At 44.1% G+C, this 27,730-nt stretch overlaps 1 protein-coding gene across 1 annotated transcript; it reads right to left on the minus strand.

Moving 5' to 3' along the window:
• Nucleotides 1–1,676: 1,676 nt before the first annotated feature.
• On the minus strand, nt 1,677–27,730 carry LOC119810788 (aromatase). The gene is made up of 9 exons (XM_038324444.1): nt 27,586–27,730; nt 23,059–23,209; nt 16,338–16,492; nt 11,919–12,095; nt 9,082–9,196; nt 8,437–8,551; nt 7,541–7,703; nt 3,515–3,756; nt 1,677–1,925 (listed from the first exon to the last, which is right to left on the minus strand). Exons 1-9 carry the CDS (start codon nt 27,728–27,730, stop codon nt 1,677–1,679), a joined length of 1,512 nt encoding a protein of 503 aa, XP_038180372.1.

Consider the following 27,730-nt stretch of genomic DNA (forward strand, 5'->3'; position numbering starts at 1 on the left):
ACTCTCTCAGCTTCCCGCTTCACTATACATGTGAAGTAAAAGCAGGTATTCCAGAAGAATTAGGTGAGTGAACACTACCGGTCTGAAGTCTCTTCAATTACACAGCTCCGGAGACAGCAGTAATTACCAATAGACTAGCATAATTATTATAATTAGGGCATATATTATTCTACTATAACTAGAATATTCTGATATAATTAGCAATAGAATTATCAAGTGAATTTTCAGAGTCAAAATTACTTGAATGATTATCTAGACCTGAAAACAGACAGATTTGGGTAGATAGTTACACATATCTCTCTTTAAACCATATAACGCCAAGCTCAAATATGTCCTTCCTGACAGATTCGTCCTTGAATTTTTTAGACTGTCTCTGAACAAGCGTGTCTATGTCGAGCTGATCTTGACAGTGAATAAGGAAAGCCTGATTAGGAATGGAGAAAGGAGAGAGGTGAAGAGAAAAAGAGAGTTCATGCTTTCAAGGCACCTATACATAATTTACACTCGTCTGCGGCCTTGTTGCTAAACACTAAGACAGACAGAATATTCATGCAGGGCATGACGGCTGTCAACTCGATGGACATGCCATGTTTGTAAGTGAGCTTTAGCGTTCAGTTTTTAAGTTACTGAATACTATTACATATATTTAGAGTGACTTTGGAACCCAAGTGATGGATAGGAAATTAATCACTTATGTGACGCCTAGAGAGCTAATTCCACGGTGTCCACTTGATCCATGGCTATAGTGATTCGATGAGCCACTTGTTAGATCTCTAAGAGAACTATTAAATCTGAGGTAGGATGAAAAAATGATTTGCAAGGGCTTGACCTTTGCTCTTTGAAAAAAATGGGGTCACAGGGTGGGGAGGTAAGAAGGTACGTCAAATCGAGAGATGATTCTTCAGAAGTCGAGGTCCCCTGGGATGCTGCATTAAATGTAGACACAGAAGGCTTTCCTTCCCCCCAAACTAAAGTAAGTAAAGGAACTAAGCGATGGTGCAAACATAGAAAGAAAGAAAGAAAGAAAGAAAGAAAGAAAGAAAGAAAGAAAGAAAGAAAGAAAGAAAGAAAGAAAAACTTATTTATTTGAAGTGCACCATGTGATTTTCTCCCTACACCACATCTGTTTTAATCAGGCTAGTACTACTTAGGTCTGTGGAGTCTATACCTACTACAGTAAAACTACATATCTGGGGGCATGAATGGGGAGTAGGAAAAGGTGCCCTCACGTTTAACTTCTGCCCCAAGCAGCTTACATGTGGGCTCATCAGAAGCAACTGGGCTTAGCTTGTGGGAAGAGTCGGTGTGCCGTTTCCTACCCACTCTCACCACGTGCACACGAACACGACTTCATTCCGTATTCACAGTAGCGGGTCTGCCTGGCCCTTCTCGCGACTTCTGGCAGAGGCTTTAGATGTGCTGGCGATAGCAGCGACGGAACTCTGGCAGGTGACCAGACAGGGTTAACTGACGGCTTGTCTTTCCCAACGTCTATTTTGTAGGCTCTGTCCTTTAAGGCTTCAGTCTCTCTCCTTTCCTTTGCATCCTGGCTCTCTGGATGGTGGCCATCTTGCTGACAAACCACTGGAGCTATGATCCTAAAACGCTTCAGGCCGTCACAAGTTCATCGCGAGGTTGACACAGTATGCTCCAGAGGAGACACTGCCCACACTGCTTTACTGCTTGCTGTACTTGTCTGAATTCCTTGGAGTGAAAATTATTTCCACAAGGTGTCTGTCCTCATTGGGGTGCAAGGACAAGTCATTTTTTTTGGGCATGTTTTCAATACATCGTTTTTGCAATGTCTTCACGTGGAATCTCTTCAAAAGTGTAACCAGGGCGACTTTCATCATCACCATGGCGATGTACTTCCCAGCACAGCTGCGGGGCCCAAAGCCAAACGGCTGAAAATACCTGAAGGGAACCTATGAAAATGAGCAGATGGTTAGGCAGGGTCACGCAACCGTCTTTCTTTGATTTGCTCTGAAAACACTTGTCAGTCAGAATGCCTGGCTGGACTCTCAGCCTTACTACATTGCTTCCTCCCTGAGACACACAGCTGGGGCTAAAGAAGCAACCCTTCTCATCCACTGTGCCCCTCTTGCAACCCGGATCTGATCGTCCTGGCCTCAGATGGTCCCTGGTTTTGCTTTACATGTCAATAAGCTGGGGTAAGGCAGGGCAAATCACCATATGGGCGACATTAGCTATTCAGAAGCTCTGCAGGACAATTTCAGCTTTCCTAGTGCTTTGCAAGTTACTAAGACAAAGTTTGTTTTTGTGTGACCTCATCTAATGGATAAAATGATGATAAAAGACATGGATTTCCAGACTATCAGTGTCAAGCTTCTTGTGAGAGAGAGAGGAGGCATCTCTGTGGCCTGGGATGACTCCAGAGTTCTGGTCCTCTCGCCTCTACCTCAGAGCGCTACGATTACAGGAGTTTGCCACTACACCGGGTCTCCTAACGACTTTTCGTTACTGTGAAAATTAATGTGAATCATGTCTGTCTATCTTGTCCAGTCTGGATTTACATGACTTCAACTTACTAGAATTAAAAAAAATAAAATCTGTTGGCCAGTTGACAAGGCATTATCTAGGTTGCCTGTCCGTAAACAGTAACTAGAGAGCTGGATCAACACTGAGTCCCTGTGTTATATGCAAGTAGGGAAAAAAAGGAGACACAGAAAGCTATTTGGAAAATTCTGCCTTAAAAATATTATTTTCATGTAATGGAAGCAAAAATCTCCTATTTATACTAGCCATATTAAGAAGGCGACTGATTTTTTTTTTTTTAACCATTGAGTTTTACTTGTAGTAAGATCCACTGCTTGAGGCTATTTGATAGAATAAAGGCAGTTATAAAACTAAATCTTATTTGATTTCGGTGTAAAGCAGAAATGGATTTCCTTTGCTTGGCTGGTGGTGAGTTGAATCTAGATGATGACAAAGTGATGCATTTATTGGTTTTTTTTTTTACTGAATTATAGAAGAAGTGATAAATTTGGAGCTGGAGAGATGACTCAGTGATTAAGAAGAGTACTGGCTGCTTTTCCAGAGGACCCAGGTTCTGTACCCAGTATCCACATGGTGGTTTACAACCATCCATAACTCCAGTTCCAAGAGATGCAATGCCGTCTTTTAAACTCCGTGTGTACCAGGCACATGCACCGTGTAACATACATGCAGGCAAAACACTCATGCACAAAAGACAGCTTTTAAAAATTAAATGATAAATTTGAATGGAAGAGATCAGTTGTCTTAAATAAGTCTTTGCCAAATTAAGGATTTTTCTTGTTTTGCTTTCCTGAGTGGCAACTTTACGAATGTTTTATACGCAGAGAGAGCCGATAGCTTTGGTTTGGGATGAATGCGTTAGCCATGTTCTGAGTTACAGAACACAGGTGCTCCCATGAAGTAGTTGAAGGGCGGGTGAAGAGGGCTAAGTCTGCCTGGAGCAGATCTGACTGCACCATGAGAAACAGCATGCTCGGGTGTAAGGAGGAGCTCTTACATTCTTCTCGAAGTTTTCAAGGGTAAATTCATTGGGCTTGGGGAAATACTCGAGTCTGTGCATTCTTCCGATATTCAGAATGATGTTCGTTCCCTTCTTGACTGGGTAGCCATCAATCACATCATCGGCCAGGGCTCTACGCATGACCAAGTCCACGACGGGCTGGTACCTCAGGCTTTCATTAATGAAGTTTTCCACCACTTTTAAATTTTGGATATCATCAATCCTTATGTCTCTGTCACCTGCGGAATAGATAAAAAGGACAAAGAAAGTGATGTTAGCTTTACACATGATAAACACTAAAGCTCCTTTTTTCCCCATAGAGCAATTTGTTCTTGGTTAGAAAAAAATGCTTGTAATTCTAATGCATCCCACCCACTGGAAACAAATGTGCTCTATTTGGTCTGCACAGGGCTTTATAAAAGTTCAGATGTTTCATAACAACAACAAAAAAGATTTCCTGAAAATATGCTCATGCTGGACCCACATTCCCACCTAAAGATGGGGCAGGGGTGGCCACCCCTTCAGAGCGGACATACACTCTGCAGTTCCACATTGGCCACAGCTACTCCGCATCTCATAGTCCTCTTATCTGTGGGATACATCTTTGGGTTTTCAATCTGCTCCACATTCTAGGGAACATTTACGTTGTCTCTTAATATGCAAGCCGACTAGTACAATAACCATCCCAAACAAGGGGCTATAGGCTACTGCAGGGTCGGGAAACTCGTGGACCAAGTTCATTTTACAATGTTCAGGCCTTAGTCATTTGGGCAGCTACCTTCCCACACATGTCCTTGACAGGCCCACCACATCCGACCACAAATAAATTGTTCCTGGAAAACGGCTATTACTCCCCATCATGAAAAGTCAGTGCCCCACCTAACTCTGGGTGTGATCGAGGGGTAACAGATGCTCCCATTGTCTCAGCCTGGCCTGGCATTGGTCAAAGAGGCTTAGATTTGTCCCAGATATGGCAGGATCTACAAGCACCCTCAAATGAGCCACCACTTTTACAGAATCAAAGCATCCCGGAGTTCCGGTGTACTAAGGTGTCCCTGTCTCCTATAAATCCAAGGCATGTAGAAAAATCTAGTTCAGTGAGGAAAGTCTAGGAAGAGAGCCTGTATCTTAAGTACTGTTTTCTGTAACCAAGGACCCTACTGCAGTGGAGAGGCAGAGAGAAGACAGAGGTTTCCGTATCTGCTAGGATTTATTCCTAGGAAGTTCTGAGTTATGTGAACCACAAGAGGGAGCACCAATGCTGTAACATGCTCAGCTGCTTTCCCGTCTTTGAGAGTCTGATGGAGAGTCAAGGAGACACTATGAAGCACAAACAGGTCTCACGCTCGAGGAACTTGTATTAGAGGTCTGACCAAAGCACGCACTCAAAATCAGTTTCCCCTGCTACACCCTCCCACGGGGCCTTCTCTCTTCATTCCAGTACAACTGAGTTCTCTTTCTCCCAGCACTCTACCAGCCAACCCGGTGAATGGAGTGCCCTTGCCCTCTGCACAGACCCTGAAAGCCTGGCGGGAAACACTGAGAAAACATTCTGGAATTTGGGGCAGTGTTACCCTCTCTCCTTGTTCTCCTCCTCCTCACCAAGCACCTACAGAACCTTTTCTTACATTGAAACGAATGCAGCTTTTCCTTGGTGGCAACTGCTTCAAGCAGCCGTAAAATCACTTGTTAAAGGAGGTGCCTTTCCACAACCAGTACTGTCACCAGCACTATGCAAAGCCCCGAAAGTCCATCTCGTGCTATGTCTTCTCCCGCGGGTGGGGGCAGCCCCTAATGAGCTATTTGTTTTCTCCCAGTAAGGAGTTTTGGTTCTGTGCTTCTAAAGCCGAGTGGGAACAGAATGATGCTGACCTAGAGCCATGAAAATGGGCATAGGAGAACCCAATGTGGCCCTCGGGACTCCTACAGAGGAGGCAGAAAGAATGGGAGAAAGGGGCCAACATCACCGTGTTGCAGCAGAGAAGGAAGCCCATCACTTCGCCTCTGCTACCCTCCCCTCCTCCTACCTCCAAATAAAATCCACAGATACTTCTGTAAACAGCAGATAGCCATTTTCCTAGGTGAGCTCACTAAAGAAGGCTCATGCAACCCATGAGGCAGGCAGAGCATACACTCAAGTTCTCCATCTATGGATCTAACTAACAGCATCAAATGGATTTCATTGTATTTTCACTGAACATCCACAGCCTTTATTTTGCAGTTACTCTCCAGATAATGCAATATAGTAACTATTTATAAAGCATTCATTCCATTGCAGTAGGCATTACAAACAATGGAGAAGGGACTTAGTCTGCGGACAGTTGTAATTAGGTCACATGCAAGTACTACAGTGTGATTTTCTAAGATTGGCAAACTTGACCTTATGTGTGTCTGTGCACACATGGAATGATGTCTCAAGCTGGGGAGATGACTCAACAGGTCAATGTGTGTCACCAAGACTGAAAACATGAACTCGGGCACCAGAACTCACATGGGAGGGGAGAATGGACTCCCCACAAACTATCCTCTGACTTTCACATTCATAGTGTGATATGTGCACACACACGACCCCCCCCCAACACACACACAATAAAAATCCCATTGAAGAACATGCAGAAAACACGTAGTGGTGGGGATGAGAATGAGGCCCTAAGACAGTGAAATGAATTAGGATATTTACTTTCTGCTTTACGCATTGCTCTGGTGTTTGAATTTTTCAGTAAGCACATATTTTTATGTTTTATACAGCATATAAATAGGAGGGACTATCATTTTAACCTACTCAACATAACTAAGATGTGGAAGGATTACTTACTTTATTTTTCCTTAAGGTCTTACGTTTGCTATCAGAATCTTTTTTATTATTATTTTTATTGAGTTATATATTTTTCTCTGCTCCCCTCCCTGCCTTTCCCCTCCCCTTCAACCCTCTCCCATGATCCCCATGCTCCCAATTTACTCAGGAGATCTTGCCTTTTTCTACTTCTTATGTAGATTAGATCCATGTATGTCTCTCTTAGGGTCCTCATTGTTGTCTAAGTTCTCTGGGATTGTAAATTGTAGGCTGGTTTTTCTTTGTTTTATGTCTAAAAGCCACTAATGAGTGAGTACATATGATAATTGTCTTTCTGGGTCTGGGTTACCTCACTCAATATGATGTTCTCTAGATCCATCCATTTGCCTGCAAATTTCAAGATGTCATTATTTTTTCCTGCTGTGTAGTACTTTATTGTGAAAATGTACCACATTTTTCTTATCTATTCTTTGGTTAGTAGGCATTTAAGTTGTTTTCAGGTTCTGGCTATGACAAACAATGCTACTATGAACATAGTTGAATGCATTGGCACTGAAGACCACTTCCTAAATATAACCCCAGTAGCACAGACTGAGAGAAACAACTAATAAATGGGACCTTCTGAAACTGAGAAGCTTCTGTAAAGTAAGGGACACAGTCAACAAGACAAAATGGCAGCCTATAGAATGGGAGAAGATCTTCACCAACCCCATATCAGACGGCGGTCTGATCTCCAAAATATTCAAAGAACTCAAGAAATTGGTCATCAAAAGAACAAATAACCCATTAAAAAAATGGAGTACAGACCTAAACAGAGAAGTCTCAACAGAGAAATCTAAAATTGCTGAAAGACACTTAAGGAAATGCTCAACCTCCTCAGAGAAATGCAAATCAAAACAATTCTGAAATTTCATCTTACACCTGTAAGAATGGCCAATCAAAAACACTGATGACAACTTATGCTGGAGAGGTTGTGGGGAAAAAGGAACACTTCTACATTGCTGGTGGGAGTGCAAGCTGGTACAACCCCTTTGGATGTCAGTATGGTGGTTTCTCAGAAAATTAGGAAACAACCTACCTCAAGACCCAGCAATACCACTTTGGGGCATATACCTAAATGATGCTCAATCATACCACAAGGACATGTGCTATCAGATTAAGCCATGAGAAGCTGCCAACACTCAGAAGGGAATTTTTAAAGCGCTGTCATTTATTTGATCACTGCTTACCAACAACAGTGTGGATTTCCTTCAGTATTGCAATTTCAACATCAGGGTACTCTGCAATGAGAAGTAGCATGAAGTACAGAGTGACGGACATGGTGTCGGGTGCCGCAATCAGCATCTCCAGTATGCACTGGTTCACATTCTCCTTGGTCAGGTCTCCACGCCTCTGGGGAGTTGAAAAGAGGAGACAATGTTGAAGACGGAGTCGAAGTTCCAGAAAACAAGGGAGGTGACACTCAAGCATCAACAATCTCAATAAAATGAAATTACAGATCTCTGTACCAACATTTTACATATTAACATTCTCCTTAAAGATAAACAAATAGCTAATTGCCCATGTACTACTGACCCTCCATATACTCTCGTTCCACAGTTAGTTAGCTTTGGAGTTAACTAACTGGGCATCACATATATTCTCCTTGTGTTTCTGTTAAACATGTACAGACTTTTTGTAGTTATTCTCTAAATAATACAATGTCATAACTTTTAGCGCAATGTTACAGCGCATTAGGTATTATAAAGAAACCCTTGTGGGAGGACATTAAGTGTATGCAAGTACTGTGGCATTGTGGGGGAAGATTTGAACAGCCCTATATTTTGGTATCTGGGAAGGGTTCTGGAATAAAAATTCCAGATATTGAGGGATGCCTTTATTTAGTGTCTTAGGTCTCCTCACTTCCTGGAGGTTTCATATATTATATTACAATACAGAAGAGTTAGAATGATAAATGTCATGAAATGGCTAGTGTTTAGGTTATTTTTGGTGAACTACCATTAAGACTGCCTGCTAGAGAAATTTAAAGAAACAAATGCCACAGTTCTAAGGAGGATTCTTTAAATAATGGTATACCATCATAATATATATCGGGTGGGGAACTGTGATTTATTTAGGTCAATACCTCAGCAAAAATCAAATCAGTTGCAAAATCTATACAGTCTTCCAGCTTCTGTGCTGTGGAAACCTTCTGTCTTTTTTCTTCCACCAAAACAGCTATCTCATCTTTCAAGTCCTTGCTGGGGGGAAAAAGATGTCAAAATATTCTCAGTTTAGACATCCCACAAAACAGACTCTGATTCATTTAAAGCCACTGGCACCTGTGAGTAAATGAGTTTATATCTTCTTTTAACAAATATATGTGAATTGTATATCATCTTATGGTACGAGGGTTAACTGAAATTTCTAAACATTGATAGCAATCTCAAAACTGTGGCTTTAACTCTATGTTCCCATTTTCTGAGATATGCAGAAAGTCCTAACAGATAGCAATATTACAGTAACCCTGGCTTTTCTGTCAACTCAAAATTCCAGAGAGCCCTCAGGCCACACATTGGGCCCCTTGCTGAGCAGCTCCTTGGCTTTCTTTAGCCTTTGGTCTGTCCCAGTGCAGCTAGCATGTTTTGAATACCTCATAAGGAACTTCACCAATACATCCCTCTGCACTCTGCGGAGCATCGAACGTACCAAAGTGGCCAACAGCAGCAAAGACGCAATCAAGCACGCAGTGTGACTGCGCTTGTAAGCACTCCAAGCTTGCACTACTTACATGGATCTTTCATACTTTCTGTAAAGCCAAGAAATCTTAAAGAAGATGTTGGGTTTGATGAGGAGCGCTTGCCATGCATTAAAATAACCTTGGATTTTTTTCACAATGGCACTTTCTGTGAAACAAAAACAAGAACAAATTCACTGAGGAAAATAAAAGCTGATGAGCAGTACTTCAGGCCGATTCTTTTTTACCAGTCTTGGGTCTCCAGTGGATAACCTAGCTACATAAGACTATGAGGCAAATTTATTATTAATTTATCTACTTGCCATCTGAATTGGCTGAGTTAACCACAGAGTTGCCAGTTTTCAAGCTTGCGTTTGAGACCACAGCCTCGACTCTCATATCCGCTTACGGGTGGGCTTTCCCACTCACTTGGACTCTCCCGGGCAGAGGGGTAATTACAGTTACTGCATCCCTGCTCCTGGCACCTTACATCCACATGTCTGGACAAGTGAGGTGGCTTGCCTCCTGATGATCAATTCCTAGAACCCACATAAAGGCGGGAGGAGAAAAAACAGCCCCAGAATTGTCCCCTAACCACCGGTACACAGCAGTAGTGCCCCCCTCTTTCTCTCTCTTCCTCTCATAAATAATAATGATGATGATATTCATTTTAAAAAGCCCAAGCCTGTTGTGCTGCTAACACACTCCAGCTGGTTTGGGGGTTAGCTGAGGCGTTAGCTGGACCACACGTGTACTAGGATTAGCCACCTAACTAAGAGTTCCTCCTCCATGGCTCGCTTCTCGGTGCTATGTTCATTCTATGCCACTCTGCACACAGCCTTCAGACTTCTCTCTAGTTGGCCCAAAGTGCAGAGTTCATTTCAGTTCCCCCGATGCATTGTCCTGAGCCTCGTGCCTTGTTAATAACAGATAAACGACAGTGAGTTGAATAATAAAGAAAAAGAGAGTCCTTGCTTATTCTTTTGACATTACCCCAGACCTATATACAAATGGGAAAGGAATCAACATTTCTTTTCAATGGCCAAAATGCCAATCACTTCTAGGATGCTTTACAGAGCTTTTAAATTGAATCCTTATAGTCTTGCCAGGGGAGTGGTTGTGTCTTTGTCCTGCAGATAAAGAAAGTTACAGTGGACAGAAACTATGGGTGCAGCTGGTGTGGCCAGCAGGTTAGCTTGGGGGTCTAACAAATACCCAGTATAAAGGAAACAAACTAACCCACTTGGGTTATACAGGTGATGTGGCATCAGAGTCTGGACCCAGTCCTTGATTAAGGAAGAGGTCTACACTTCCCTGACACAACCCTTCCTGATGATTCAGGCTTGGGGCAACCCACGCGGGATCAGCATGTCTCTAAGTAACCTCAGCAGAAACGTATGTGGGAAAGCTGGAGGCAGACCAGGCAAAAGGTGGCACCAAACCTTTCCAGAGTAAATGCATAGTTAGGTAAAGTGTCTACTCTTTACCCTCGCGAAGAACAGTCGACCAGTGAAGACAGTCTCCTCCTGGCCAGAAGAGCTGGTGGGAGAAAGGGAGGGTTTGGAGCTAATCTTGCTCAGATGTGGTAAATCAGCTAACACATGGGTGGCCCAGAAGGGTTTCCACAAATGCCAAGGCATCGGCATCATTGCCCTGCCTAGCTGTCTTTCTCTCAGCTCTTCACAAGGCTGTGAATGTCCTCTGTGAAGATATCTTTCCTGACCACCCAGCCATGAGAACACTGCTACCCCCCCCTCAAACTCTGCCCTTTCACCCTGCCTTGTTTTTGCCTCGGGCACTTATTATTGCCCGGCACCTAATCTGGTGTTTGCTTGTTTTACTCTCCACACATCTCCACTGCAATGGAAGCTCCTCAAAGGTAAAAACTGGACCCCTCTTCCTGGCTCTCTCCCCAGAACCTAGGACCTAGAACAGCAACCAACACATACTGGCTAAGTGAACCGACGAACCCATGAACATGGTTATAAATTAATTTGGGAAAGTCCCATACTAATGTCAGCAGCAGAATGGAATTTATGCAAATAACTGTTTTGTTTCCGGGTGGTGGTAGTAATGTGTACATTTTAAAATATTCATCTTTTCCAGCTTAGTGGAGAAGGTGAGATGTCAGGTTGGTATCAATATTAAGTGGCGGGCATCTACATAAAGTGTCTTTTCATATTGTTTGGTATATAGTAGATACTAAATTGCTGGCATCTGTTGTCATCATTTTTGTCGTTACCAGCAGCATTGTCACCGCATTTTGTCATATGCAGTCAAGTTATCATATAGAGGAGCTTTAAGAGAGGGAGAATGCGCATGTATAATTAAATAGTTGCATATGTGTGTGTGTGTGTGTGTGTGTGTGTGTATCATGCCCAAAAGAAAAGAATGGTTAGAAATGGTTAAGCCAGGCGGTGGTGGCACGCACCTTTAATCCCAGCACTCGGGAGGCAGAGGCAGGTGGATCTCTGTGAGTTCGAGGCCAGCCTTGTCTACAAGAGTTAGTTCCAGGACAGGCTCTAAAACTGCAGAGAAACCCTGTCAAAAAAAAAAAAAAAAAGCCATTTATTCAGAAATGGTTAAATATATCTAATTTCCCAGGGCTATGTTAATGGCCACACTAACTGATAATGTTTACCTACAATAGAATATTATGTCCTAGAGCAACACAGGAAATACACAGAAGTGGAGGTTGACCTCTCCTTTGAAGGTTTCTGACCTGCAAATGAACAGACAGAAACCCTGGAGGGAAAGTAGCCTAAGGAATGCTTAGAAATGCCTCCTTAACCAAGAGCAGTGTGCAAAACAGCACTTTGCTGAAATGCGCTGTCCCCACACAAGCCCTGTTTAAAAGCAGGCAGAATGCGCGACAGTTCAAACTCCAGTACCATCCAGCGGGATCCCCAGGAAGAGCATGTTCGAGGTGTCCAACATGATGTGTCGCATGAGGGTCAGCACATCCACGTGGCCAGCGTTGTCGGTGACGTCGTCCAGCCTGTCCAAATGCTGCTTCATGGACTCCGCACACACTTCCACCATTCGAACAAGGCCGGGGCCTGTCAGAGCTGAAGCACAGAGGTTTGGCCATCATAAACACCGGGACACACACAAGCAGGCCGTTCTTGCATTGTTATGTCAGGAGCAATTGTCTGTAGCTTTACATTCAATAATAGGGTGGGAATTTTCATAATCTCCATTCCTTCTTGTGTTGCCCTGGTTTTCTGTAAAAAGCACTTACCTTTTTGACTAAAAATGACTGAATATTACTTTTAAATAATGATTCAAATTCAAGCTGTTCTTTAAACCCTAGTTAATCACTTGTGAGATACAGATGAAATAGCCATTTTTCTGGGTGTAATAACCAACAGTGCTTTTTACACTTCTGTACACATCTCCCTTGAGGTGATGGTTTGGATTCCATCAGGGTCACATTTCTCTCACATTTTAGCGTGTGGAAGGATAACAGTGCAGAACCAGGGAGCCTGGTCCTGAAGCGGTTCACCTAAGGCGCCTCCTAGTGAGCGAAGATGTGCAATGCCCGTCTCAGAAACAAGGAACGCATGCGCTTCTCTAACTCTCAGCCTCTCTTCAGTTTACTTCCAGGTTCATTTTACACAGCAATGGCAGGCAGAGCAATTCCTCGTTTGCTTTGCAGGCTTCGGTGACTGGGCAACTCCTAAAAGAGGGTGACAACTGTTTACGAGCATCGTGCTTCAGTCCTGCACGAGGGCCCGCAACTCGGATTTGCCAAGTAAGTGAATGAGTGTATGGATGGACAAATGAGCGGATGGGTGGATGGATGAAGGAAGAAAGGAAGGAAGGAAGGAAGGAAGGAAGGAAGGAAGGAAGGAAGGAAGGAAGGAAAACAGGTAGGGTGACTTGGCTCTTCCCTCCCCTTGCTCTGCTCCTGATCATCCTACCACGCTGACTCCAGTAGCCCATGGTGGTAGAGTTGCTTTAAGTTTCCTTCAGGACTATTCTCTATGTTTTATGTCTTTTGTTATTCAGACTTGCTGTAAAGGATTTTAAAATGGCATGGAAATTTTGGGTGTACCTTGAAGGCAATCATTCTCTCAGATCAGAACATTCTGTCATAAAGGAGAAACATATATCAGAAGAAAGGAAGCTGCCAGCATGGTGGCTCACACCAATAATCCCAGCTCTCTAGGGCCTGTGGTAGAAGGATTCTTTGACGTTCAAGACCTGCTTAGGCCCTGTAGTAAGTTTCAGGCCAGTAGAGGCTACAGAGTAAGATCTTGTCAAGAAAGAATGTGGGAGACAGTGTGTGATGGGAGTGAGGGATGGGGAGAAGAAAGCAAGGGAGGGGAAAGGGAGCAATGGAGAACTGAGGAGAGCAGCCTAAGGACACTAAAGATTCCCAAAGTTGTCCAAGAAGACAGAAGAAGGAGCTTCCCGCCAAGTGGTAGGAAAGCCCTCCCCGGGTGTTCTCTGTTCCCTGGGTAATGAGCACATTCAAAGCAGGGCAAATCATCCCTTAATGACTCAGCCCTTTGTATGGAAGGGGCGGATCCACATGTCGCTCATGGTTGCCTTCCAGGTGCGTGCAGGATTTGCCTCTATGACCAAGAACTTGAAGCTGTGTTTCACAGACCAGCAGAATGAAACGTGATTGGTTATGGCCATTGGTGTATGTAGATACAATTTAATGTTTAAATGTACTTAAAAGTACTCCTATCTTTTAAAAGAAAAGGTACTCTTACCTTGGTCAAAAAAAAAAGATTCAACAAGTAACCAAATTTCATAACAAATAGCTCCTTCTGGCAGTTCCAGCACACAACTTCCCCACACTCCTACCGACCTCTCTCCGTCTCCAGGACAAACATTTCCGTAGCTGTGCTCACCTGCTTCTCTTCACCCCCCCCCCCCCAGCTCAAAACTTCACGACGTTACGGACTTAGACTCCAAAACGTGTCCCAGTTTTTATACTTTCCCAGGAAAACCAAAGGACTCCAGCTCCCAAAGGAGAGTCACTGAGGCACTTAGGACTCTCATTAATTATAAAAATGTCAGGCACTTCAGTGTGCTTTTCAGTAAGCAATTAGCTTCCTATTTTGGAATTTAATTGGGGTCTAATTTTATAACATTTTATTAGAAAGTTTGATCTTACATATACAGGGCTAATCTAAAATATTTACAAAGACGTGCAGACAAATCCCCAAGTCCTGTTAGAATGTCCCCCTCTTAACAGTCCTTGTCGTTGTGACCTCTCCTCCATCTGCCCCTGGCCACTGCAATAGCCCCCCCCCCCATTTCATTATTTGTAGCTGTGTTTTGATCTCCTTAAACTTTTTTTCTGCTATTGAAGGAATTTTTCTAAAACACACTCAGCTGTTCACATCATTTTCCTAAAATATTTAGTGAATCATTGTAACTCTTGAGATTTGCTTGAGTCCTCGGCTTAATAAGAAGGGTCTTAAATGATTTAGGCCTGCCTTTCCCTGGGCCTTCTGTCCATCCACAGAAGGTTCCTGGACATGACATGATGATCTCTCTTTCTCTGCTGTTACATATACCATTCTTTGTTCCTACGGTGTCTTCCTTTGATACACTGTGTTAGAGTTTTCTTCATTCATTCAAAGTTCATCATAAACACCCACTGCCCTGGACTGTCTTTCCTGGCCCCTTTGTGGCTTTAGGTGACCTCTGTGTCTAGTCTCTGCAGTCTGGTGCAGCCTCACCTAGAAAGTACTTGGTGATATACAGGCCCGCCTTACCCAGCCTTCCGCAGTCCTCAAGGGCGGAAGCAAGTCTTGCTTATCATTGTTTGATTGGTATCTAAGATCCGAGTCAAACGACAAAGTAAAATCCAATGTATGTTCCTGCGAAGTCAGACATGTTTTATTTGTTCTATACAAGAGCTCAAGGCCCAGTTCTAGCACTCATTAACTTCTGCAGATAAAGAAAAAAAGCACACAGACACTAGATGATTTGATGGAAGTCCTCGTATGAATAGCAAGTGGCAGTGTTGGGATATGAGCCCACTATAATCCTGAGACATGCACTATTCCACTAATCCAGTGTCAGTCTTGTAAGGCACAGGGAGAGTGATCTGCTTCAACATTGTTACACACACTCAAAACCTCTCCAAAGTTGTCTATGGTCCTCATCCCCAAACGATTCGTGTTTGTCCTCAAGAAGAGGAGATTGTGGTGTGTTGCTGTGATAAACCCAAATGAATCCCAAGTCATTAGTGAGGAAACTTTCCCATCTGAGGTCATAAGAGAAGGTGGGGCAGAGAAGAGCAGCACAAGGAGGGCTGGACCTGTCCCATCAGACAAGGAATGAAGATGGGGCTCCAGAAGCTGGAAGAAGTAAGATCAAGGGTACCTCCCATCCACAGGCTTGCCATCCCTGCTGAGACCCACGACAGACTTCTGACCTGCAGAATTTTACGACAACAAGCATGTTGTTCACCCCAAGCTGTCTAGTATGTTACAGTAGCCAGAGGAAACGAGCATGCTGTGTCTATAGCAGTGTGGTTGGGTCTTAGAGACCTCCAGAGCCTGCATGGAAAGAATTTTGATGGTACATGGTCATACCGAAAATTCATGTAGCTCCGGATGCCATCTCTGACAAGATTGCCAAGGCAACACCATCCTTCCTGATGCTTGACTTAGTGTTAAAAACTGGCCTTGTGTGGTCCTCAACAACTTTGTTTTCAGAAGGATATAGTAAGGGGTAAGGGCCAGGGGGAGGCTTGGGACTGAGTCTCTGTTCACCTCTGACTTGCTCTGCTGGTGTGAATCTCAAACTTTATTTGTTCAGCCATAAGACTTAGAGGCTGCATGAGTCAACACACAGAGTCTTTCCCTGTGTTAAGATTCTCATTTATTGTTCTCTCTTAAAGCCTCTGGCCTGACAGACAGCGGGTCTGCCAATGCATTATTTAGTCATATTTAGATGAGACATTGAGCTAAAACACTAAATTCTTAGTTGAAATGACCCTGAGTAGGCAGGTTCATCTCTTCAGTTTGTTGTGGCCACAATCATAGACTCAGAGGTTGTATTCTGGGGGCTAGCATTTACTAATGCTAGGATCTTGGGCCAGTAACTTAACCTGTTTGAAACTTAAAGTTTTCTCGCCTATAAAATGCAGGTAAAATACGACATTTCACTGCATAACATTGCTGTAGAATTACAATGTCAAGTGTCTAGGATGGTGTTTGATGCATGGGCAAAGGTATTATTTCAAAATTATGTGGCAGAAAAGTTTAAATAATTTTTTTTTTAAAAAAAAGTAGTACATTCATAGACCTCAGAAAAGACTGCAGCATGTTCCCATTTACCTTTCATAAAGAAAGGGCGAACTGTTCTCCACAGGTCTGGGTTGTTGTTGAATATGATGCCGTTCTCATGCATTCCAATGCACTGCAGCCCACGCTTGCTGCCAAACCTGGAGATGTAGTTACTGTTCTTCATAACGTGGAACATGACTGAGGACCTGAAAAGGAAAGGAGCCTTGGTGTTAATCCGACACAGGAAGGGCGTTTATGGCGGTTCACTCTGACTGTGTGGGGGCTTTCTCAACAGAAGCACATTGATCCAAATGCAAAGTTTGACTTCTAGTATTCAGGTTGAACAAGCATGCCGGGCAGCATGAGAGCATCCTTGGCCAACTGAATCACTTCTACTTTTTGATCCCCGAAGGATCACTGTGGGAAGGTGGGGAAGCCCTGAGTGAGTGAAGCCCGGAGTGAATGTGTGCTGTTGACAAGGGCACAGACAGCCGTGGCCATGGTCAGAAGGAAATGGCACAGCCTTCCTTTCTGGTCCAAGTGCAGATGTTGACAGTGCATGCAGAAAACCTCCACCATCACATTCTCTGCCTGAATATTTCCAGCCTGAAGCCTGCTTCCTTACGGGAGCTGCTCCTACTGAGGGCAGCTAATCCTGCCTCCTTGCTCAGCTGTGCACCATAAGCCCCGCCTTGACATTTATCTGTAACAACCCCAGGCCTTGCTCAGCTGTGTGCCGTGACCCTGCTCTCTTGCTCAGCTCTACGTCATAAACACGCTGAGTTTGCGGATGAGGGGGATGCCTGTGGAAATGAGGGGGGAAACTCTGAAATAATAATAATGCTAAGAAATAACTTATTTAGTTGACATTTCAGAAAAAAAGCCTTAAAATAAAAACTATCAAGTCAAAGTCTCTCAATTTAGTTCCCAATAATAATCATAAAATGGCTCAAGTTTCTGACAAGCTTTTCTTTCTAAAAAAAATTCAGATGTTTCAAGCTGAGTGTCAACAAATTAATCTGACATTTAAAATTTTTAGAATTATCACTCTATAAAATGGGCTGAAATTACTGATAATTGATTTAAGACCTCTAGCTGTTCTTGCCGTTACCTAACTTACTCCACAAGTAAAGTAGAGAATTTGTTTTACATTCTTTGTTCACATCCTTGTATCTAAAGACTTTCAGTACTCGAAGGATGGACAAAGCACTGTCCTTTCTGCCCTGGTTCCCAGGCATTCATACATTACATTTGTCTTGGGGATCCTACTGACCATTAGCAGATGTTTAAACCCCATGTGTCCCCTAGGGGGTGCTATTGTCCCAACTATTTTCAGTCTGAAGTTCTGCCAAGAGAAACCATCAAGGAACTATAAAGCAAGGACTTTTATCAAAGTGAGGCCGAGCTTATAAAACAGAGTAAACTTGACTGTGAAGGAGAGGACCGTTGAGGGACAAGAGGCCCCAGCCCACACTCCTCCTGGCCGTCACCGAGACCTGACCCTGAAGTGACCCTAACCAGCAATCCAGGCTGAGGGAAATGTCCTGTTGGGAGAGTGAGGATTTGCCAGTAGTGTCCCCAAGTTCAGAAGAGACAGTGGACAAGGTAATGCCACTGAGGTCAGAGGTCATACTTTTAACCATGACTGAAGTTAAGGCATCAATCACCATAGCGGGCAACCCCTCCTGCCTCCAATGTGGTATTTCTATTCTCTCTCTCTCTCTCTCTCTCTCTCTCTCTCTCTCTCTCTCTCTCTCTCTCTCTCTCTCTCTCTCTGTCTCTCTCTCTCTCCCCCCCCCCCCCCCCGGTCTGGGACCCATGCTCTGTGCTCAGCCCTCTTTCCTGTTGCCATGGCTGAAATCTGATGCCCTTGTTCAAGGTTGTCCCTCCACATGAAAGAACATCTTCTCGTTTCACAGAGCACCCACTTTTCTCCTCAGGAGCCATTTCCTCTGCAGCTCACAGTTCCCACCACAACCCCAGGAGCTGCAAGACTGGATGTCTTGGTGTCTCTTGTCTTGTCTCTATCATGCTTCCTTTCAGCCCCTCTGCCATCTTTGACGTTCCTTGAACAATTCAGACCTGCTCCTGGCTCACAGCCCCTGCTTCTGCTTCTGCTGTTCTTTCTGTATGATGCACTTTTTCTCCAGGAACATGTCTTCAAGACTTTTGAAGAGGGCATTTTATCTTTTCATTTTCGTGTGTGTGTGTGTGTGTGTGTGTGTGTGTACCCATGTCTACATCTAATCGTATTGTGTGAACACATGGAAGACTTAGATTGATGCCAGGTATCATCTTAGATCAGTCTTCCACCTTATTCATCAATGTGTTTCCCCAGTCCTCCTTTTAAGTCTGTCATCAGTGAGGCCTGTCCCAAACTACCAACCCACTCACAATTATACTACACTCCCCACATCTAGTCCTCCCCTAACTTTTTCCCAATTCTGCCCCCGCCCCCAGATAATACATATCTACTTGTTTCCTCTGGTCTGTCTCAACTTTAACACTAAAATTTCCCCAGTTTAGAAAATCCCCTATAGCTGGGTGGTGGTGGTGCACGCCTTTAATCCCATTACTTTGGAAGCAGAGGCAGGCGGATCTCTGTGAATTTGAGGCCAGCCTGGTTTACAGAGCAAGTTCCAGGACAGACTCCAAAGCTACACAGAGAAATCCTGTCTCAAAAAAAAAAAAAAAAAAAAAAAAAAAGGAAAAGAAAAAGAAAGAAAGAAAAAAGGAAGGGAGGGAGGGAGGGAGGGAGGGGGGAGAGAGAAAAGGAGGGAGGGAGGGAGGAAAAAGAAAAAGGGAAAAAAGAAAATCTAATCTCAGGGAAACGGAACAGTTGTCCATCGTGTATACACTATATAATGACACTTCCATCACAGATGGACTACACAGTTAACAATGTGGCCCCGTGAGATCTTGTCACCTATTTACCGTAGTGACCATCTTATACACTCTATGATGTTCATACAGAGACAAAATAGCCTCAGAATGCGTTTCCCAGACTGCATCTCCCAGACTGCATTTCCCAGAATGTATTTCCCAGAATGCATCTCCCAGAATGCATTTCCCAGAATGCGTCCATCATTCCGGAATGCAGGGCTATACCGTGCATCTCACTTGTTTCTTCACGGTATACTAACAGTATGTTGTCCCATGATGGTGGGAACTTTGAGCCATTTTATTCTCCAAATATAATCCTGCTGTGTTCCTAGAACAGAGCACGGTGTTAGTATCTTCTCGTTTATGAAAGGAATAAAGAACCAATTATTACTGTCGGCGTTAAGTCCAAACCCGGAACAAACAGCTAACTGAGGTCCCTGCTTAGAGCACTGCTCCTAGGTGCGGAGGAGGAGGAGGAAGTTTATTGTAGCGATGAGGGAGAATGCAGGCAGGGGCAGAGACAGAGACGTCTGGAGAGTCCAGAGTGAACATGGCCAGACTGAGCTGGGCCATGTGAGGAGATGAGGGGACAGAAGCGCAGACGGAGATGGGTGACCTGGGCCAAGAGACTCGCCAGTAGGGTAATGGATAGACCAAAAAGGCCAGGTAACCAAAATGGCTGGATTATATAAGAAAGGGCAGTTGGGGGAAAGGCAACCTAGTCTGGGCTGGAGAAGCTTAGCGTAGGGGGCAGGGTATGCCAGCCATACCCTGTAACCGGTAGGAACTGAGGAATAATGGGGGAAGCTGGCAGCCAGCTCCACTTTGAAATGTTAACTAGGCACCCCAACCATTTGTTCAGGGTTTGAGTCTTAACAGCTAGTACATAGCTCTTAATGTAAACTGACTGAATTCCCTGTAAGTTTACACATAATTAAGACAGGTGTGTAAATGAAACTTTCATTGGCATATTAATTGTCAATTATCCTTTATAAATGGTTTGTTTTTGTGACAGTTACACACCCGTGTGAACACACACACACGGGACAGACAGTCTACCATCTGTAGGGTATGGAGCGGAACTGACCAAGGGCCCTGCGCTTGCTTTGCTGCAGGCTCCACAATCCTCACGCACATCTCAGAGCCTTGCCTCCGTCGCCCAGATGCGCCGTTAGCGCGCATGCGCGCACAGCACCCCTCCTGACTGCCTCCCCCGAAATCCTGCAGCCTTGGACCCCTGTGCCAGGGCTGATTGGAAAAGTTGGACCGCAGTCACCACACAGCAGTAACGGCTCTACACCTCCAACTTTTCAAAAGGAAAAGAATCCGGCAAACCATTCAAATCAAAACAACAATCTGTCTGAGGTCCAGCGGGGTCGCTTCAAGAGGTACAGGTAGTTCTGGAAAAGACTTGAAGAGCGGGCAAGGGAGGGAGACGGGGACAAAGTCGTCCTATTCCAGAGAGGAGCTCAGCCTTTAACAGCGAAATGGAGGGCTTGGAGGCAATTAAGGAGAACACAAAGACTCCAACAAGTGAAAAGCCTGAGGGAACATAACAAGAAATGAACTGGAGGAGCTGAGGGGAGGGTAGTCAGTTGTGTCTGTACCTCTGTGTCTGTGCTGGCCAGAGTCACTGAAGTTGCTTTCCTGAGGAAGAAGAGTGGGGTGATTCTGTCTGTGACGAAGACCCTGCTTTAGCAATTGTATGTGGACCTCCACTGGGTTGGTCCGGTGGCCTAAGTCTCTCAGTGTCCACTCTCTGGGAACGACTTCACCTAGTCTTCTGTTCTCAAATCCATCATTCCTCATTTCAAATCTAGTCTTACACCCAGTCACCTTGGCTAGCCTCAAGGGTAACAGGGTAAGAGGAGAAGCATTCCAGAGCTGCTTAGCTGTTTGCCCTAGTCCCAGAGAAGGGCACTCTGGCTCCAGGAACAACGTTTACCTCCTTTTCCGGTAGGATTTTCCCAAGCTCCACAGCTGTCTGGAATCACCCAGGGATCTTAAACAGCACTGTTGCCTGTCCACATCCACGCTTGATCTCAGAGCCCCTACATGCTAGGATTCCTACGCTCTCCTTGGCTGGTTTGCCCATGAGAGAAACACTGTTCAAGTAGATATGCTTCTAAATAAATTTCCTGAGGCTTAATTTCACCAGTTTGCCAAGGGAAATGGGAGAGGAAGCCATGCTAAGTAGAGTACAGCTAGAAGGTTGGCTGCTGGGCTAAGGGTGAAAAAGCGGAAGAGACTGTCCCAGTCCCCAAACCTAAATAGCAACATTTCCAAGACATTTTTAAGGCGATAACCAATTGAAAAAGTGTCTGGAACACTGAAGGCATAGCGGAAATGTGTCAAATTGGCTTGAGTTAGGCTGGCCAGAGCTCGGCAGACCACAACACAGCAAAGCAAAGCCGAACTGTGATGGCATCACTGGAGCCACGCTGGAGCAATGCATCTGAGTCACAGCAGACCATAGGGCCTTAGTGGTCTTTGGTGGGTGCTGGTGGAGTAAAGCATGGACATTTCTAGCAAGTTCTTAGCTCCGTGGTTGCTGCTGCTGAAGGAATCCTGCCAGGAAACCTCAGTGCTGGTCCATGAGGAGCCTGACATTTCTGCCCACAGCTGTTCATGGCTGTGTGAATGTGGTCTGCCTTAGCCGTTCTTCAAAGTGCTGTCACATCAGACTGAATGAAACAAGGAAACCTCGGGCCAAAACTAAGGGATTGGATAGAACCAGAACATTATTGAAATATCTGGAATTATGAACTGTTTTTATCTCCTGTGACCCTTTTAGTATTTAGTTTAAAGAACTGGGCTTAGAGGATACTATTATATACTATTATATTTGATAAAATGATATAAAGACTCAAACAAATCAGTAAAACACCTTGGTAGATTTTAGCTTGTGGGAAAAGCTCAAAATATTTGTGGTATGGTGGTTGTAGATAACTTTGCCGAGATAGTGGGAAGTCGAGTAGAATATGCCTTCTTCTAATTCCTTCATCTTCTCAGATCAATAGACTAGAAAACTAGTAAATAAAAACGCAGTTCAATAATAGTTGATGAGTATTTAATTAATCCTAGGATGGATGCAATCCAGCAACGCATAAGAGTGTGGGAAAGAGGACTTTGGTTTTAATGGGCACTGCTGATCCTGATTGGTGGCTCAGGTGGCTCAGCCAAGATGCTAGCACGCAGCCAGAGGACAGCAGCTGGTGATTTCTCTCTGTGCTGGTTGCTGCCTTGGAGGTATTCAGAAGCCTGCAGGGCAACCACGCTAAAAGCTGCAAGGCAGAGATCAGCCTCTCCTTTGTTGCTGTTTAGAGATTTGGGGAACTGGTTTTGGTTTGGTTTGTTTGGGTTTGGTTTTTATTTTTTTGTACAGTGACTTATAGAAATAAGACCAAAATCTCAGGAAAGCAGAAAAAAATGGTATGTTTTTCCTAAAGCATGCTTAGCCAAAACCTTCTGGACCCTGGATTTTCATATTCACTACTCAGAGAAATTTTAAATGACTTCCCAGCTTTCTGGGGTTCTTTATCTACATGTCTCTGTCTGACTTCAACTCAAGAAACTTTCAATTATTTTGCTCATCCACAATATTAGACTGCTACATGGACATTTTCTCATCTTCATTTCCACAGGGGGAAAAATGTAGCTGTACCAAAATATGGATTTCTTTTTAATAGGAAAAACTCAATACTGTTCTTTAAAAAAAAAATAGGAAAAGCTTCAGCCTTGCTTTTAAAGGAGCAATAGAAGCAGTAGAAGCGGTAGCGCATTTGGGTACTGAGACTTGAACCCAGGACTAGCACACACTGAGCACACATTCTTGCTGGGCTACACCTCCCTCAGCCATCCCAGCCGATATGAGCGTTCACAGACTCACTTGCTGATAATGAGCGTTTCCTCTCCGCTGATCCAGACCCTCACGAGCTCTCCGTATGTCTTATTGTAGTAGTTACAGGCACTTCCAATCCCCATCCACAGGAATCTGCCGTGGGAAATGAGGGGCCCAATTCCCAGACAGTAGCCAGGACCTACAACAGATCGTGAGACGATAGTGAACTTCTGAATAATCTCCAAAATTGTTGTTCTTTCATATTAAACAACTTTTTATTTTTACATCTTCTGGTCTATATGTGAGTCACTCAATGTGGTTTAAAACAAAACCAAGTATACCACAAGGCTCTCTACCTCTTCATGCATGAAAAGCCCATGGCTTCACACTTGCTTCTCTTGACCTGTCATTTCAGCGCTGTGCTAATTTCTGAGAGTCACAAAAACCGGTTCATCTGCATGGCAATAAACATAGGAACTGCGAGAGGAGACAAGCCGATGGACTCAATGGCATCCTGCCGCTCTGTCTGGAAGCTCTCAGTTGACAGAATGACTCCATCAGAGCTGAGCCTGGCTTCCTTTCATGTGAAGGTCTGCAAGGATGATGTCCAATCCCAGAACATCCGCTGCCTTTAAGGCTCAGTTTATAAAAAGAAGTCTTAAGAAAAAACAAATCTCATGAGGTAATGCAAATCCGAGAACTCGTTTTTACAATGAAGAACTCATTATCTACACAAGAGCTCGTGGGGCAGGGTCTGGTTTCGGCCAAGAGCAGCAGTCAGCTCTTAGCCTTGCTCACGTGGACAACAGGAGCGTTCACAGCGTGAGCTGGGCGGGGTGGAGTGGAAACTCTATGTGGTTCATGTCACAAAATGAACTGGTAGCTTGAATTCATTCTGCTAGATTTTTAGGTGAGCACAAAAGTAATAGGTTTCATTATAGTCCCAACATTTTTACAGACGTGCTATTATACTTTGTTGACTTTTTTGAGACAAGGTTAAATGATTTAGCTCAGGGTGTCCTTGAACATCAAGATTCTCCTGCCTCAGTTTCCCAACTGTCGAGATTCCAATCAAACCTGGTAGAGTTTATTTTACTGGTGGTTGGTAAAAAGTTAGATAAAAATAATTCAGTACTTTAAAACTGTCATGCAATTTTCCTAAATCTTTTTTAAAAGTCCATGTTGTCAGTGAAATTGTTATAAAGCCTAACATGTCTAGTTGCATGAGCCAACACAAGTTATGTGATAATCTAGACGTACAAACTTTCAGCTGAATCATCTCAGCTGGATGTTTACTCTCAAATTTGGCAAACAGTGTTTAACTGAGTTCCTATTAACACAATTATCAGACCTCTTCTCCCTTTTTTGAAGATAAGATCTTTCAAACAAAAGATCAACAGAACCAAAGGTTTTCTTTCCTTTTCCTTTCTTTTCTTTTTTGATTTTATTGAGCTCTACTTTTTTCTCTGCTCCCCTCCCTTCCTCGCCCCTCCTTTTCAACCCTCTCCCATGGTCCCCATGCTCCCAATTTACTCAGGAGATCTTGTCTTTTTCTACTTCCCATGTAGATTAGATCCATGTATGTCTCTCTTAGAGTCCTTCATTGTTGTTTAGGTTCTCTGGGATTGTGATTTGTAGGATGGTTTTTTTTTTGTTTGTTTTGCTTAATGTTTAAAAACCACTTATGAGTGAGCACGTGTGATATTTGAAAACCAAAGGTTTTCAATCTTCTAACTCTACTAGCACATTATATCATAGATGACTGACATTCTATTAAAATATTTCCCTTATGTTCTTTCAAATATGTAAACAGGCAGATTTGATTGAATATATATTTCTTCATAATATCAGATGCACCAACTTTTAATCTATTAAATATGTGTTATAAACAAAATACCATTTAGTAATTTAGTACAACACAGATGCTCAGTAAATGTCTTCAAATAAATAAGGTATGTGCATATAATATAAAGCATGAACTTCGGAATGTTGTTCTTGACACACACATATTTATCCAAATTGAAGGGATACCACTTCCCGTAGGAATCGGTCTTTACTCCCCAACTCTTGCAGCCTCCTCCCCCTCCATATCAGCCCATCTTTGCCACTTTCCAGGTGAGGACCCACAGCTATGCTCTTTGCACATCCCTTGCCTCCAAGCGCCAGGTCTAGACAGACTTCTCGGCAAGCATAAAGAGCAGCTTACACCTGAGTCCCCGAACCATCACACACTGGATCAAGTCACTCCTCCTCGAGTCCAGTTTCCTCTACACAAAAGGCATTGTCACCAACATCACCTGACAGAGCAGGAAGCTGCCTTAACTGAAACTTATTGAGGGCTTTTAACCACGACACCTTTTGAATTCCCTTAGGCTTTTGAGGACCCAGAGTACCCTAAAACTTGTGACTCCAAGACCCCAGAGAGCCATAATTCAAGAGCAATGACAGAAAGAACAAGGAGAACGGCCACTTTTCTTATTTCCTATGCCTGACAGGAGCCAGCGAATCCTGGGTTATGCCCCTGAAAGAGAACTGAGTAGACCTCTTATTTCCAAAGCAAAGCATGAACGTAGGTGGGAACACACAGCCCAAGACTAGGGACTCCTGGTCCTCTGCAGGGGCTTCTATCTTCCTTCTAAGTGGGCATCAGCAAGTCATTTCCTTCCTCCGAGATTTAATTAACCCTTTATTGGACTTTCTGGCTTCTCTTACTGTCGTAACATGTTGCCTAGCAACACAGAGCATCTTTCAAGGGACTTTCCCCTTCTGTCACATGGAAGAGTTGGACTTATCTCTGCTGCTGTCAACCTCGGCTGTTCAAGAAACACCGCCAAGGAAGGTTTTAGAGTATCAACCCAGAGGCCCTATCTCAGACCCAGCTGAGGATCACTGTACTGTCCAGGTGGTTGCCACTGGTGACAGACAGTACCGTATCCCTGGCCCAGAAGCGGTAGGCACAAATAAGTGCCACTTAGCTTCCTGATTTAGGCCTGGGGGCTGTCAGTTCTCACTCCACTTCTCAAAGCACATATTTTAGCTGGGTGTGGTGGTGCATGACTTTAATCCCAGCACCCAGGAAGCAGAGGCTGGCGGATCTCTTAGAATTCAACACACAGATGTGGTCTACATTACATAATCAGCTCCAGGCCGAAGAGATAGCCAGAGCTACGTAGCGAGAACACTTTAAGGTCATTGCGATTTAAACACTCTGGGAAAGGGCTTGAGGATCAGCTAGCAAACTCACACCTTCCAGGTTGTTCTTATACTAAAATTTGAGAGTGTGTGGCTTCCTTGACAGATGGAGTGCACCCTCTCTTCTGTTTGTAAGATGCTCTTATAAGGCAGGTGGCTTGGACTTTAGCACCTGAGCCTACAACAAGGAAGAGAAGGAAAAAGCATTCTATTGCAACCCATCCTCAATCTCAACCTCAACTGCTCCTTTACCCCAATCAAGGAGCTCACCAGGGGAAAGGAAATCCGTGGCAGGGGTATCCAAGCCAAAGCCATGGAGGAGTTGCCTTCAGCTCCTAGACCTCCTCCCCCAAAGGTGACCCCACGAGGAAGAAGAGAACAAACTCAACTCAGTGCTCAGTTAAATTAGAAACTAAAGGAACCTAAAGTGCAAGGCTGGATCTGAGAGGCTGGCAAGTATCTGGAAAGCTTCAAAAAGAATCCAGACACAGCATTGTGCGCCTGCTCTCCCCAGCCCAGCTGCCACTTTCAATTGCCCTGCACGGAGCTCTGGCGTGTTTATAAATGGGCAGTTACTATGGCGTTGAAATAAGCCTTGTTGGATATCTTATGGAGTTAGAAACTAGCAATAACCATGAGGCATTCACACCTGAATTTTGAGGCATCTGGAATTTCTGTTTATTCTGAATTAATCTGATAATCGATCTTTTCATCAGCAGCGGCAAAATGCTTCACTGGAATGATCCGAACAATTATGTCAGTCTCTACTTTTGATTGACACACAGCCCTTCTTGGCAACTCCATCAGGATGTGATGCTCTCAGAGAATGGTTTCAGCCCCTACTCTTCTCCCACTGCACAGCTCCCATTTAACCCTTAGGGTGACACCACTGTCACTGTCACCATGCTGCCAATAAGAGAAAGTGAACAATAAGATTAAGAGAAAGAAGAAATGCAAGGAAGGGAGAAGGTGTGGTTGAGGCAAAATAGAAGGGAGAAGACAGAAGGGAGGGCAGCCAGAGACACTTCCACCTGCAGAGCAGACTGGAATGAATTTGAATCTGTTTTTTTTTCTCTCTCTCTCTTTCTTTTGTTAACAAAATCCCTAGCATTTTACCTTGCTCCACTCCATCTCAAGCTTGCCTCTTAGGTACTTTCTGTGCCAAAGCAGTATGCAGGCTGGAGGGAGCTTCCACACAGCTTGTGAAGTGCTCATCTGCCGCGCGCAGAGTTTCCATTTAGTGCTCACTTGCTAGCGCAGCTGTGTCTCCAGAAACCTTCCAACGTTTGCTCTTTGTCTTTTTTCAAAAACATTTTTGCTGCCGTGGACCAAAGGACCCACTGGAACATTCTCCTTAGGTACAGAACTAAAGCAGAGGCTCACCTGGTATGGAAGATGTGATCTCACAGTTCCAAATCAAGAGGAGGAGGCCCATGATCAGCAGCAGGGGCATGGCACTGACAGGCATAGCTTCCGGGACCATGTTGGTGACATTATAGTGCATGGGGTTCAGCATTTCCAGGAACAT

Source organism: Arvicola amphibius, chromosome 3 (genome assembly GCF_903992535.2).
Source record: "Arvicola amphibius chromosome 3, mArvAmp1.2, whole genome shotgun sequence".
NCBI classification, from domain to species: domain Eukaryota; kingdom Metazoa; phylum Chordata; class Mammalia; order Rodentia; family Cricetidae; genus Arvicola; species Arvicola amphibius.

Excerpts from the sequence above, each read along its gene's own strand:
- LOC119810788 (XM_038324444.1), bottom strand. The coding sequence starts at position 27,730 with ATGTTCCTGGAAATGCTGAACCCCATGCACTATAATGTCACCAACATG. Across the intron at positions 16,493-23,058 it reads GAAACGCTCATTATCAGCAA|GTCCTCAGTCATGTTCCACG; the intron begins GTGAGTCTGTGA and ends TTTCCTTTTCAG. Across the intron at positions 9,197-11,918 it reads CCTGGGGATCCCGCTGGATG|AAAGTGCCATTGTGAAAAAA; the intron begins GTACTGGAGTTT and ends TTTGTTTCACAG.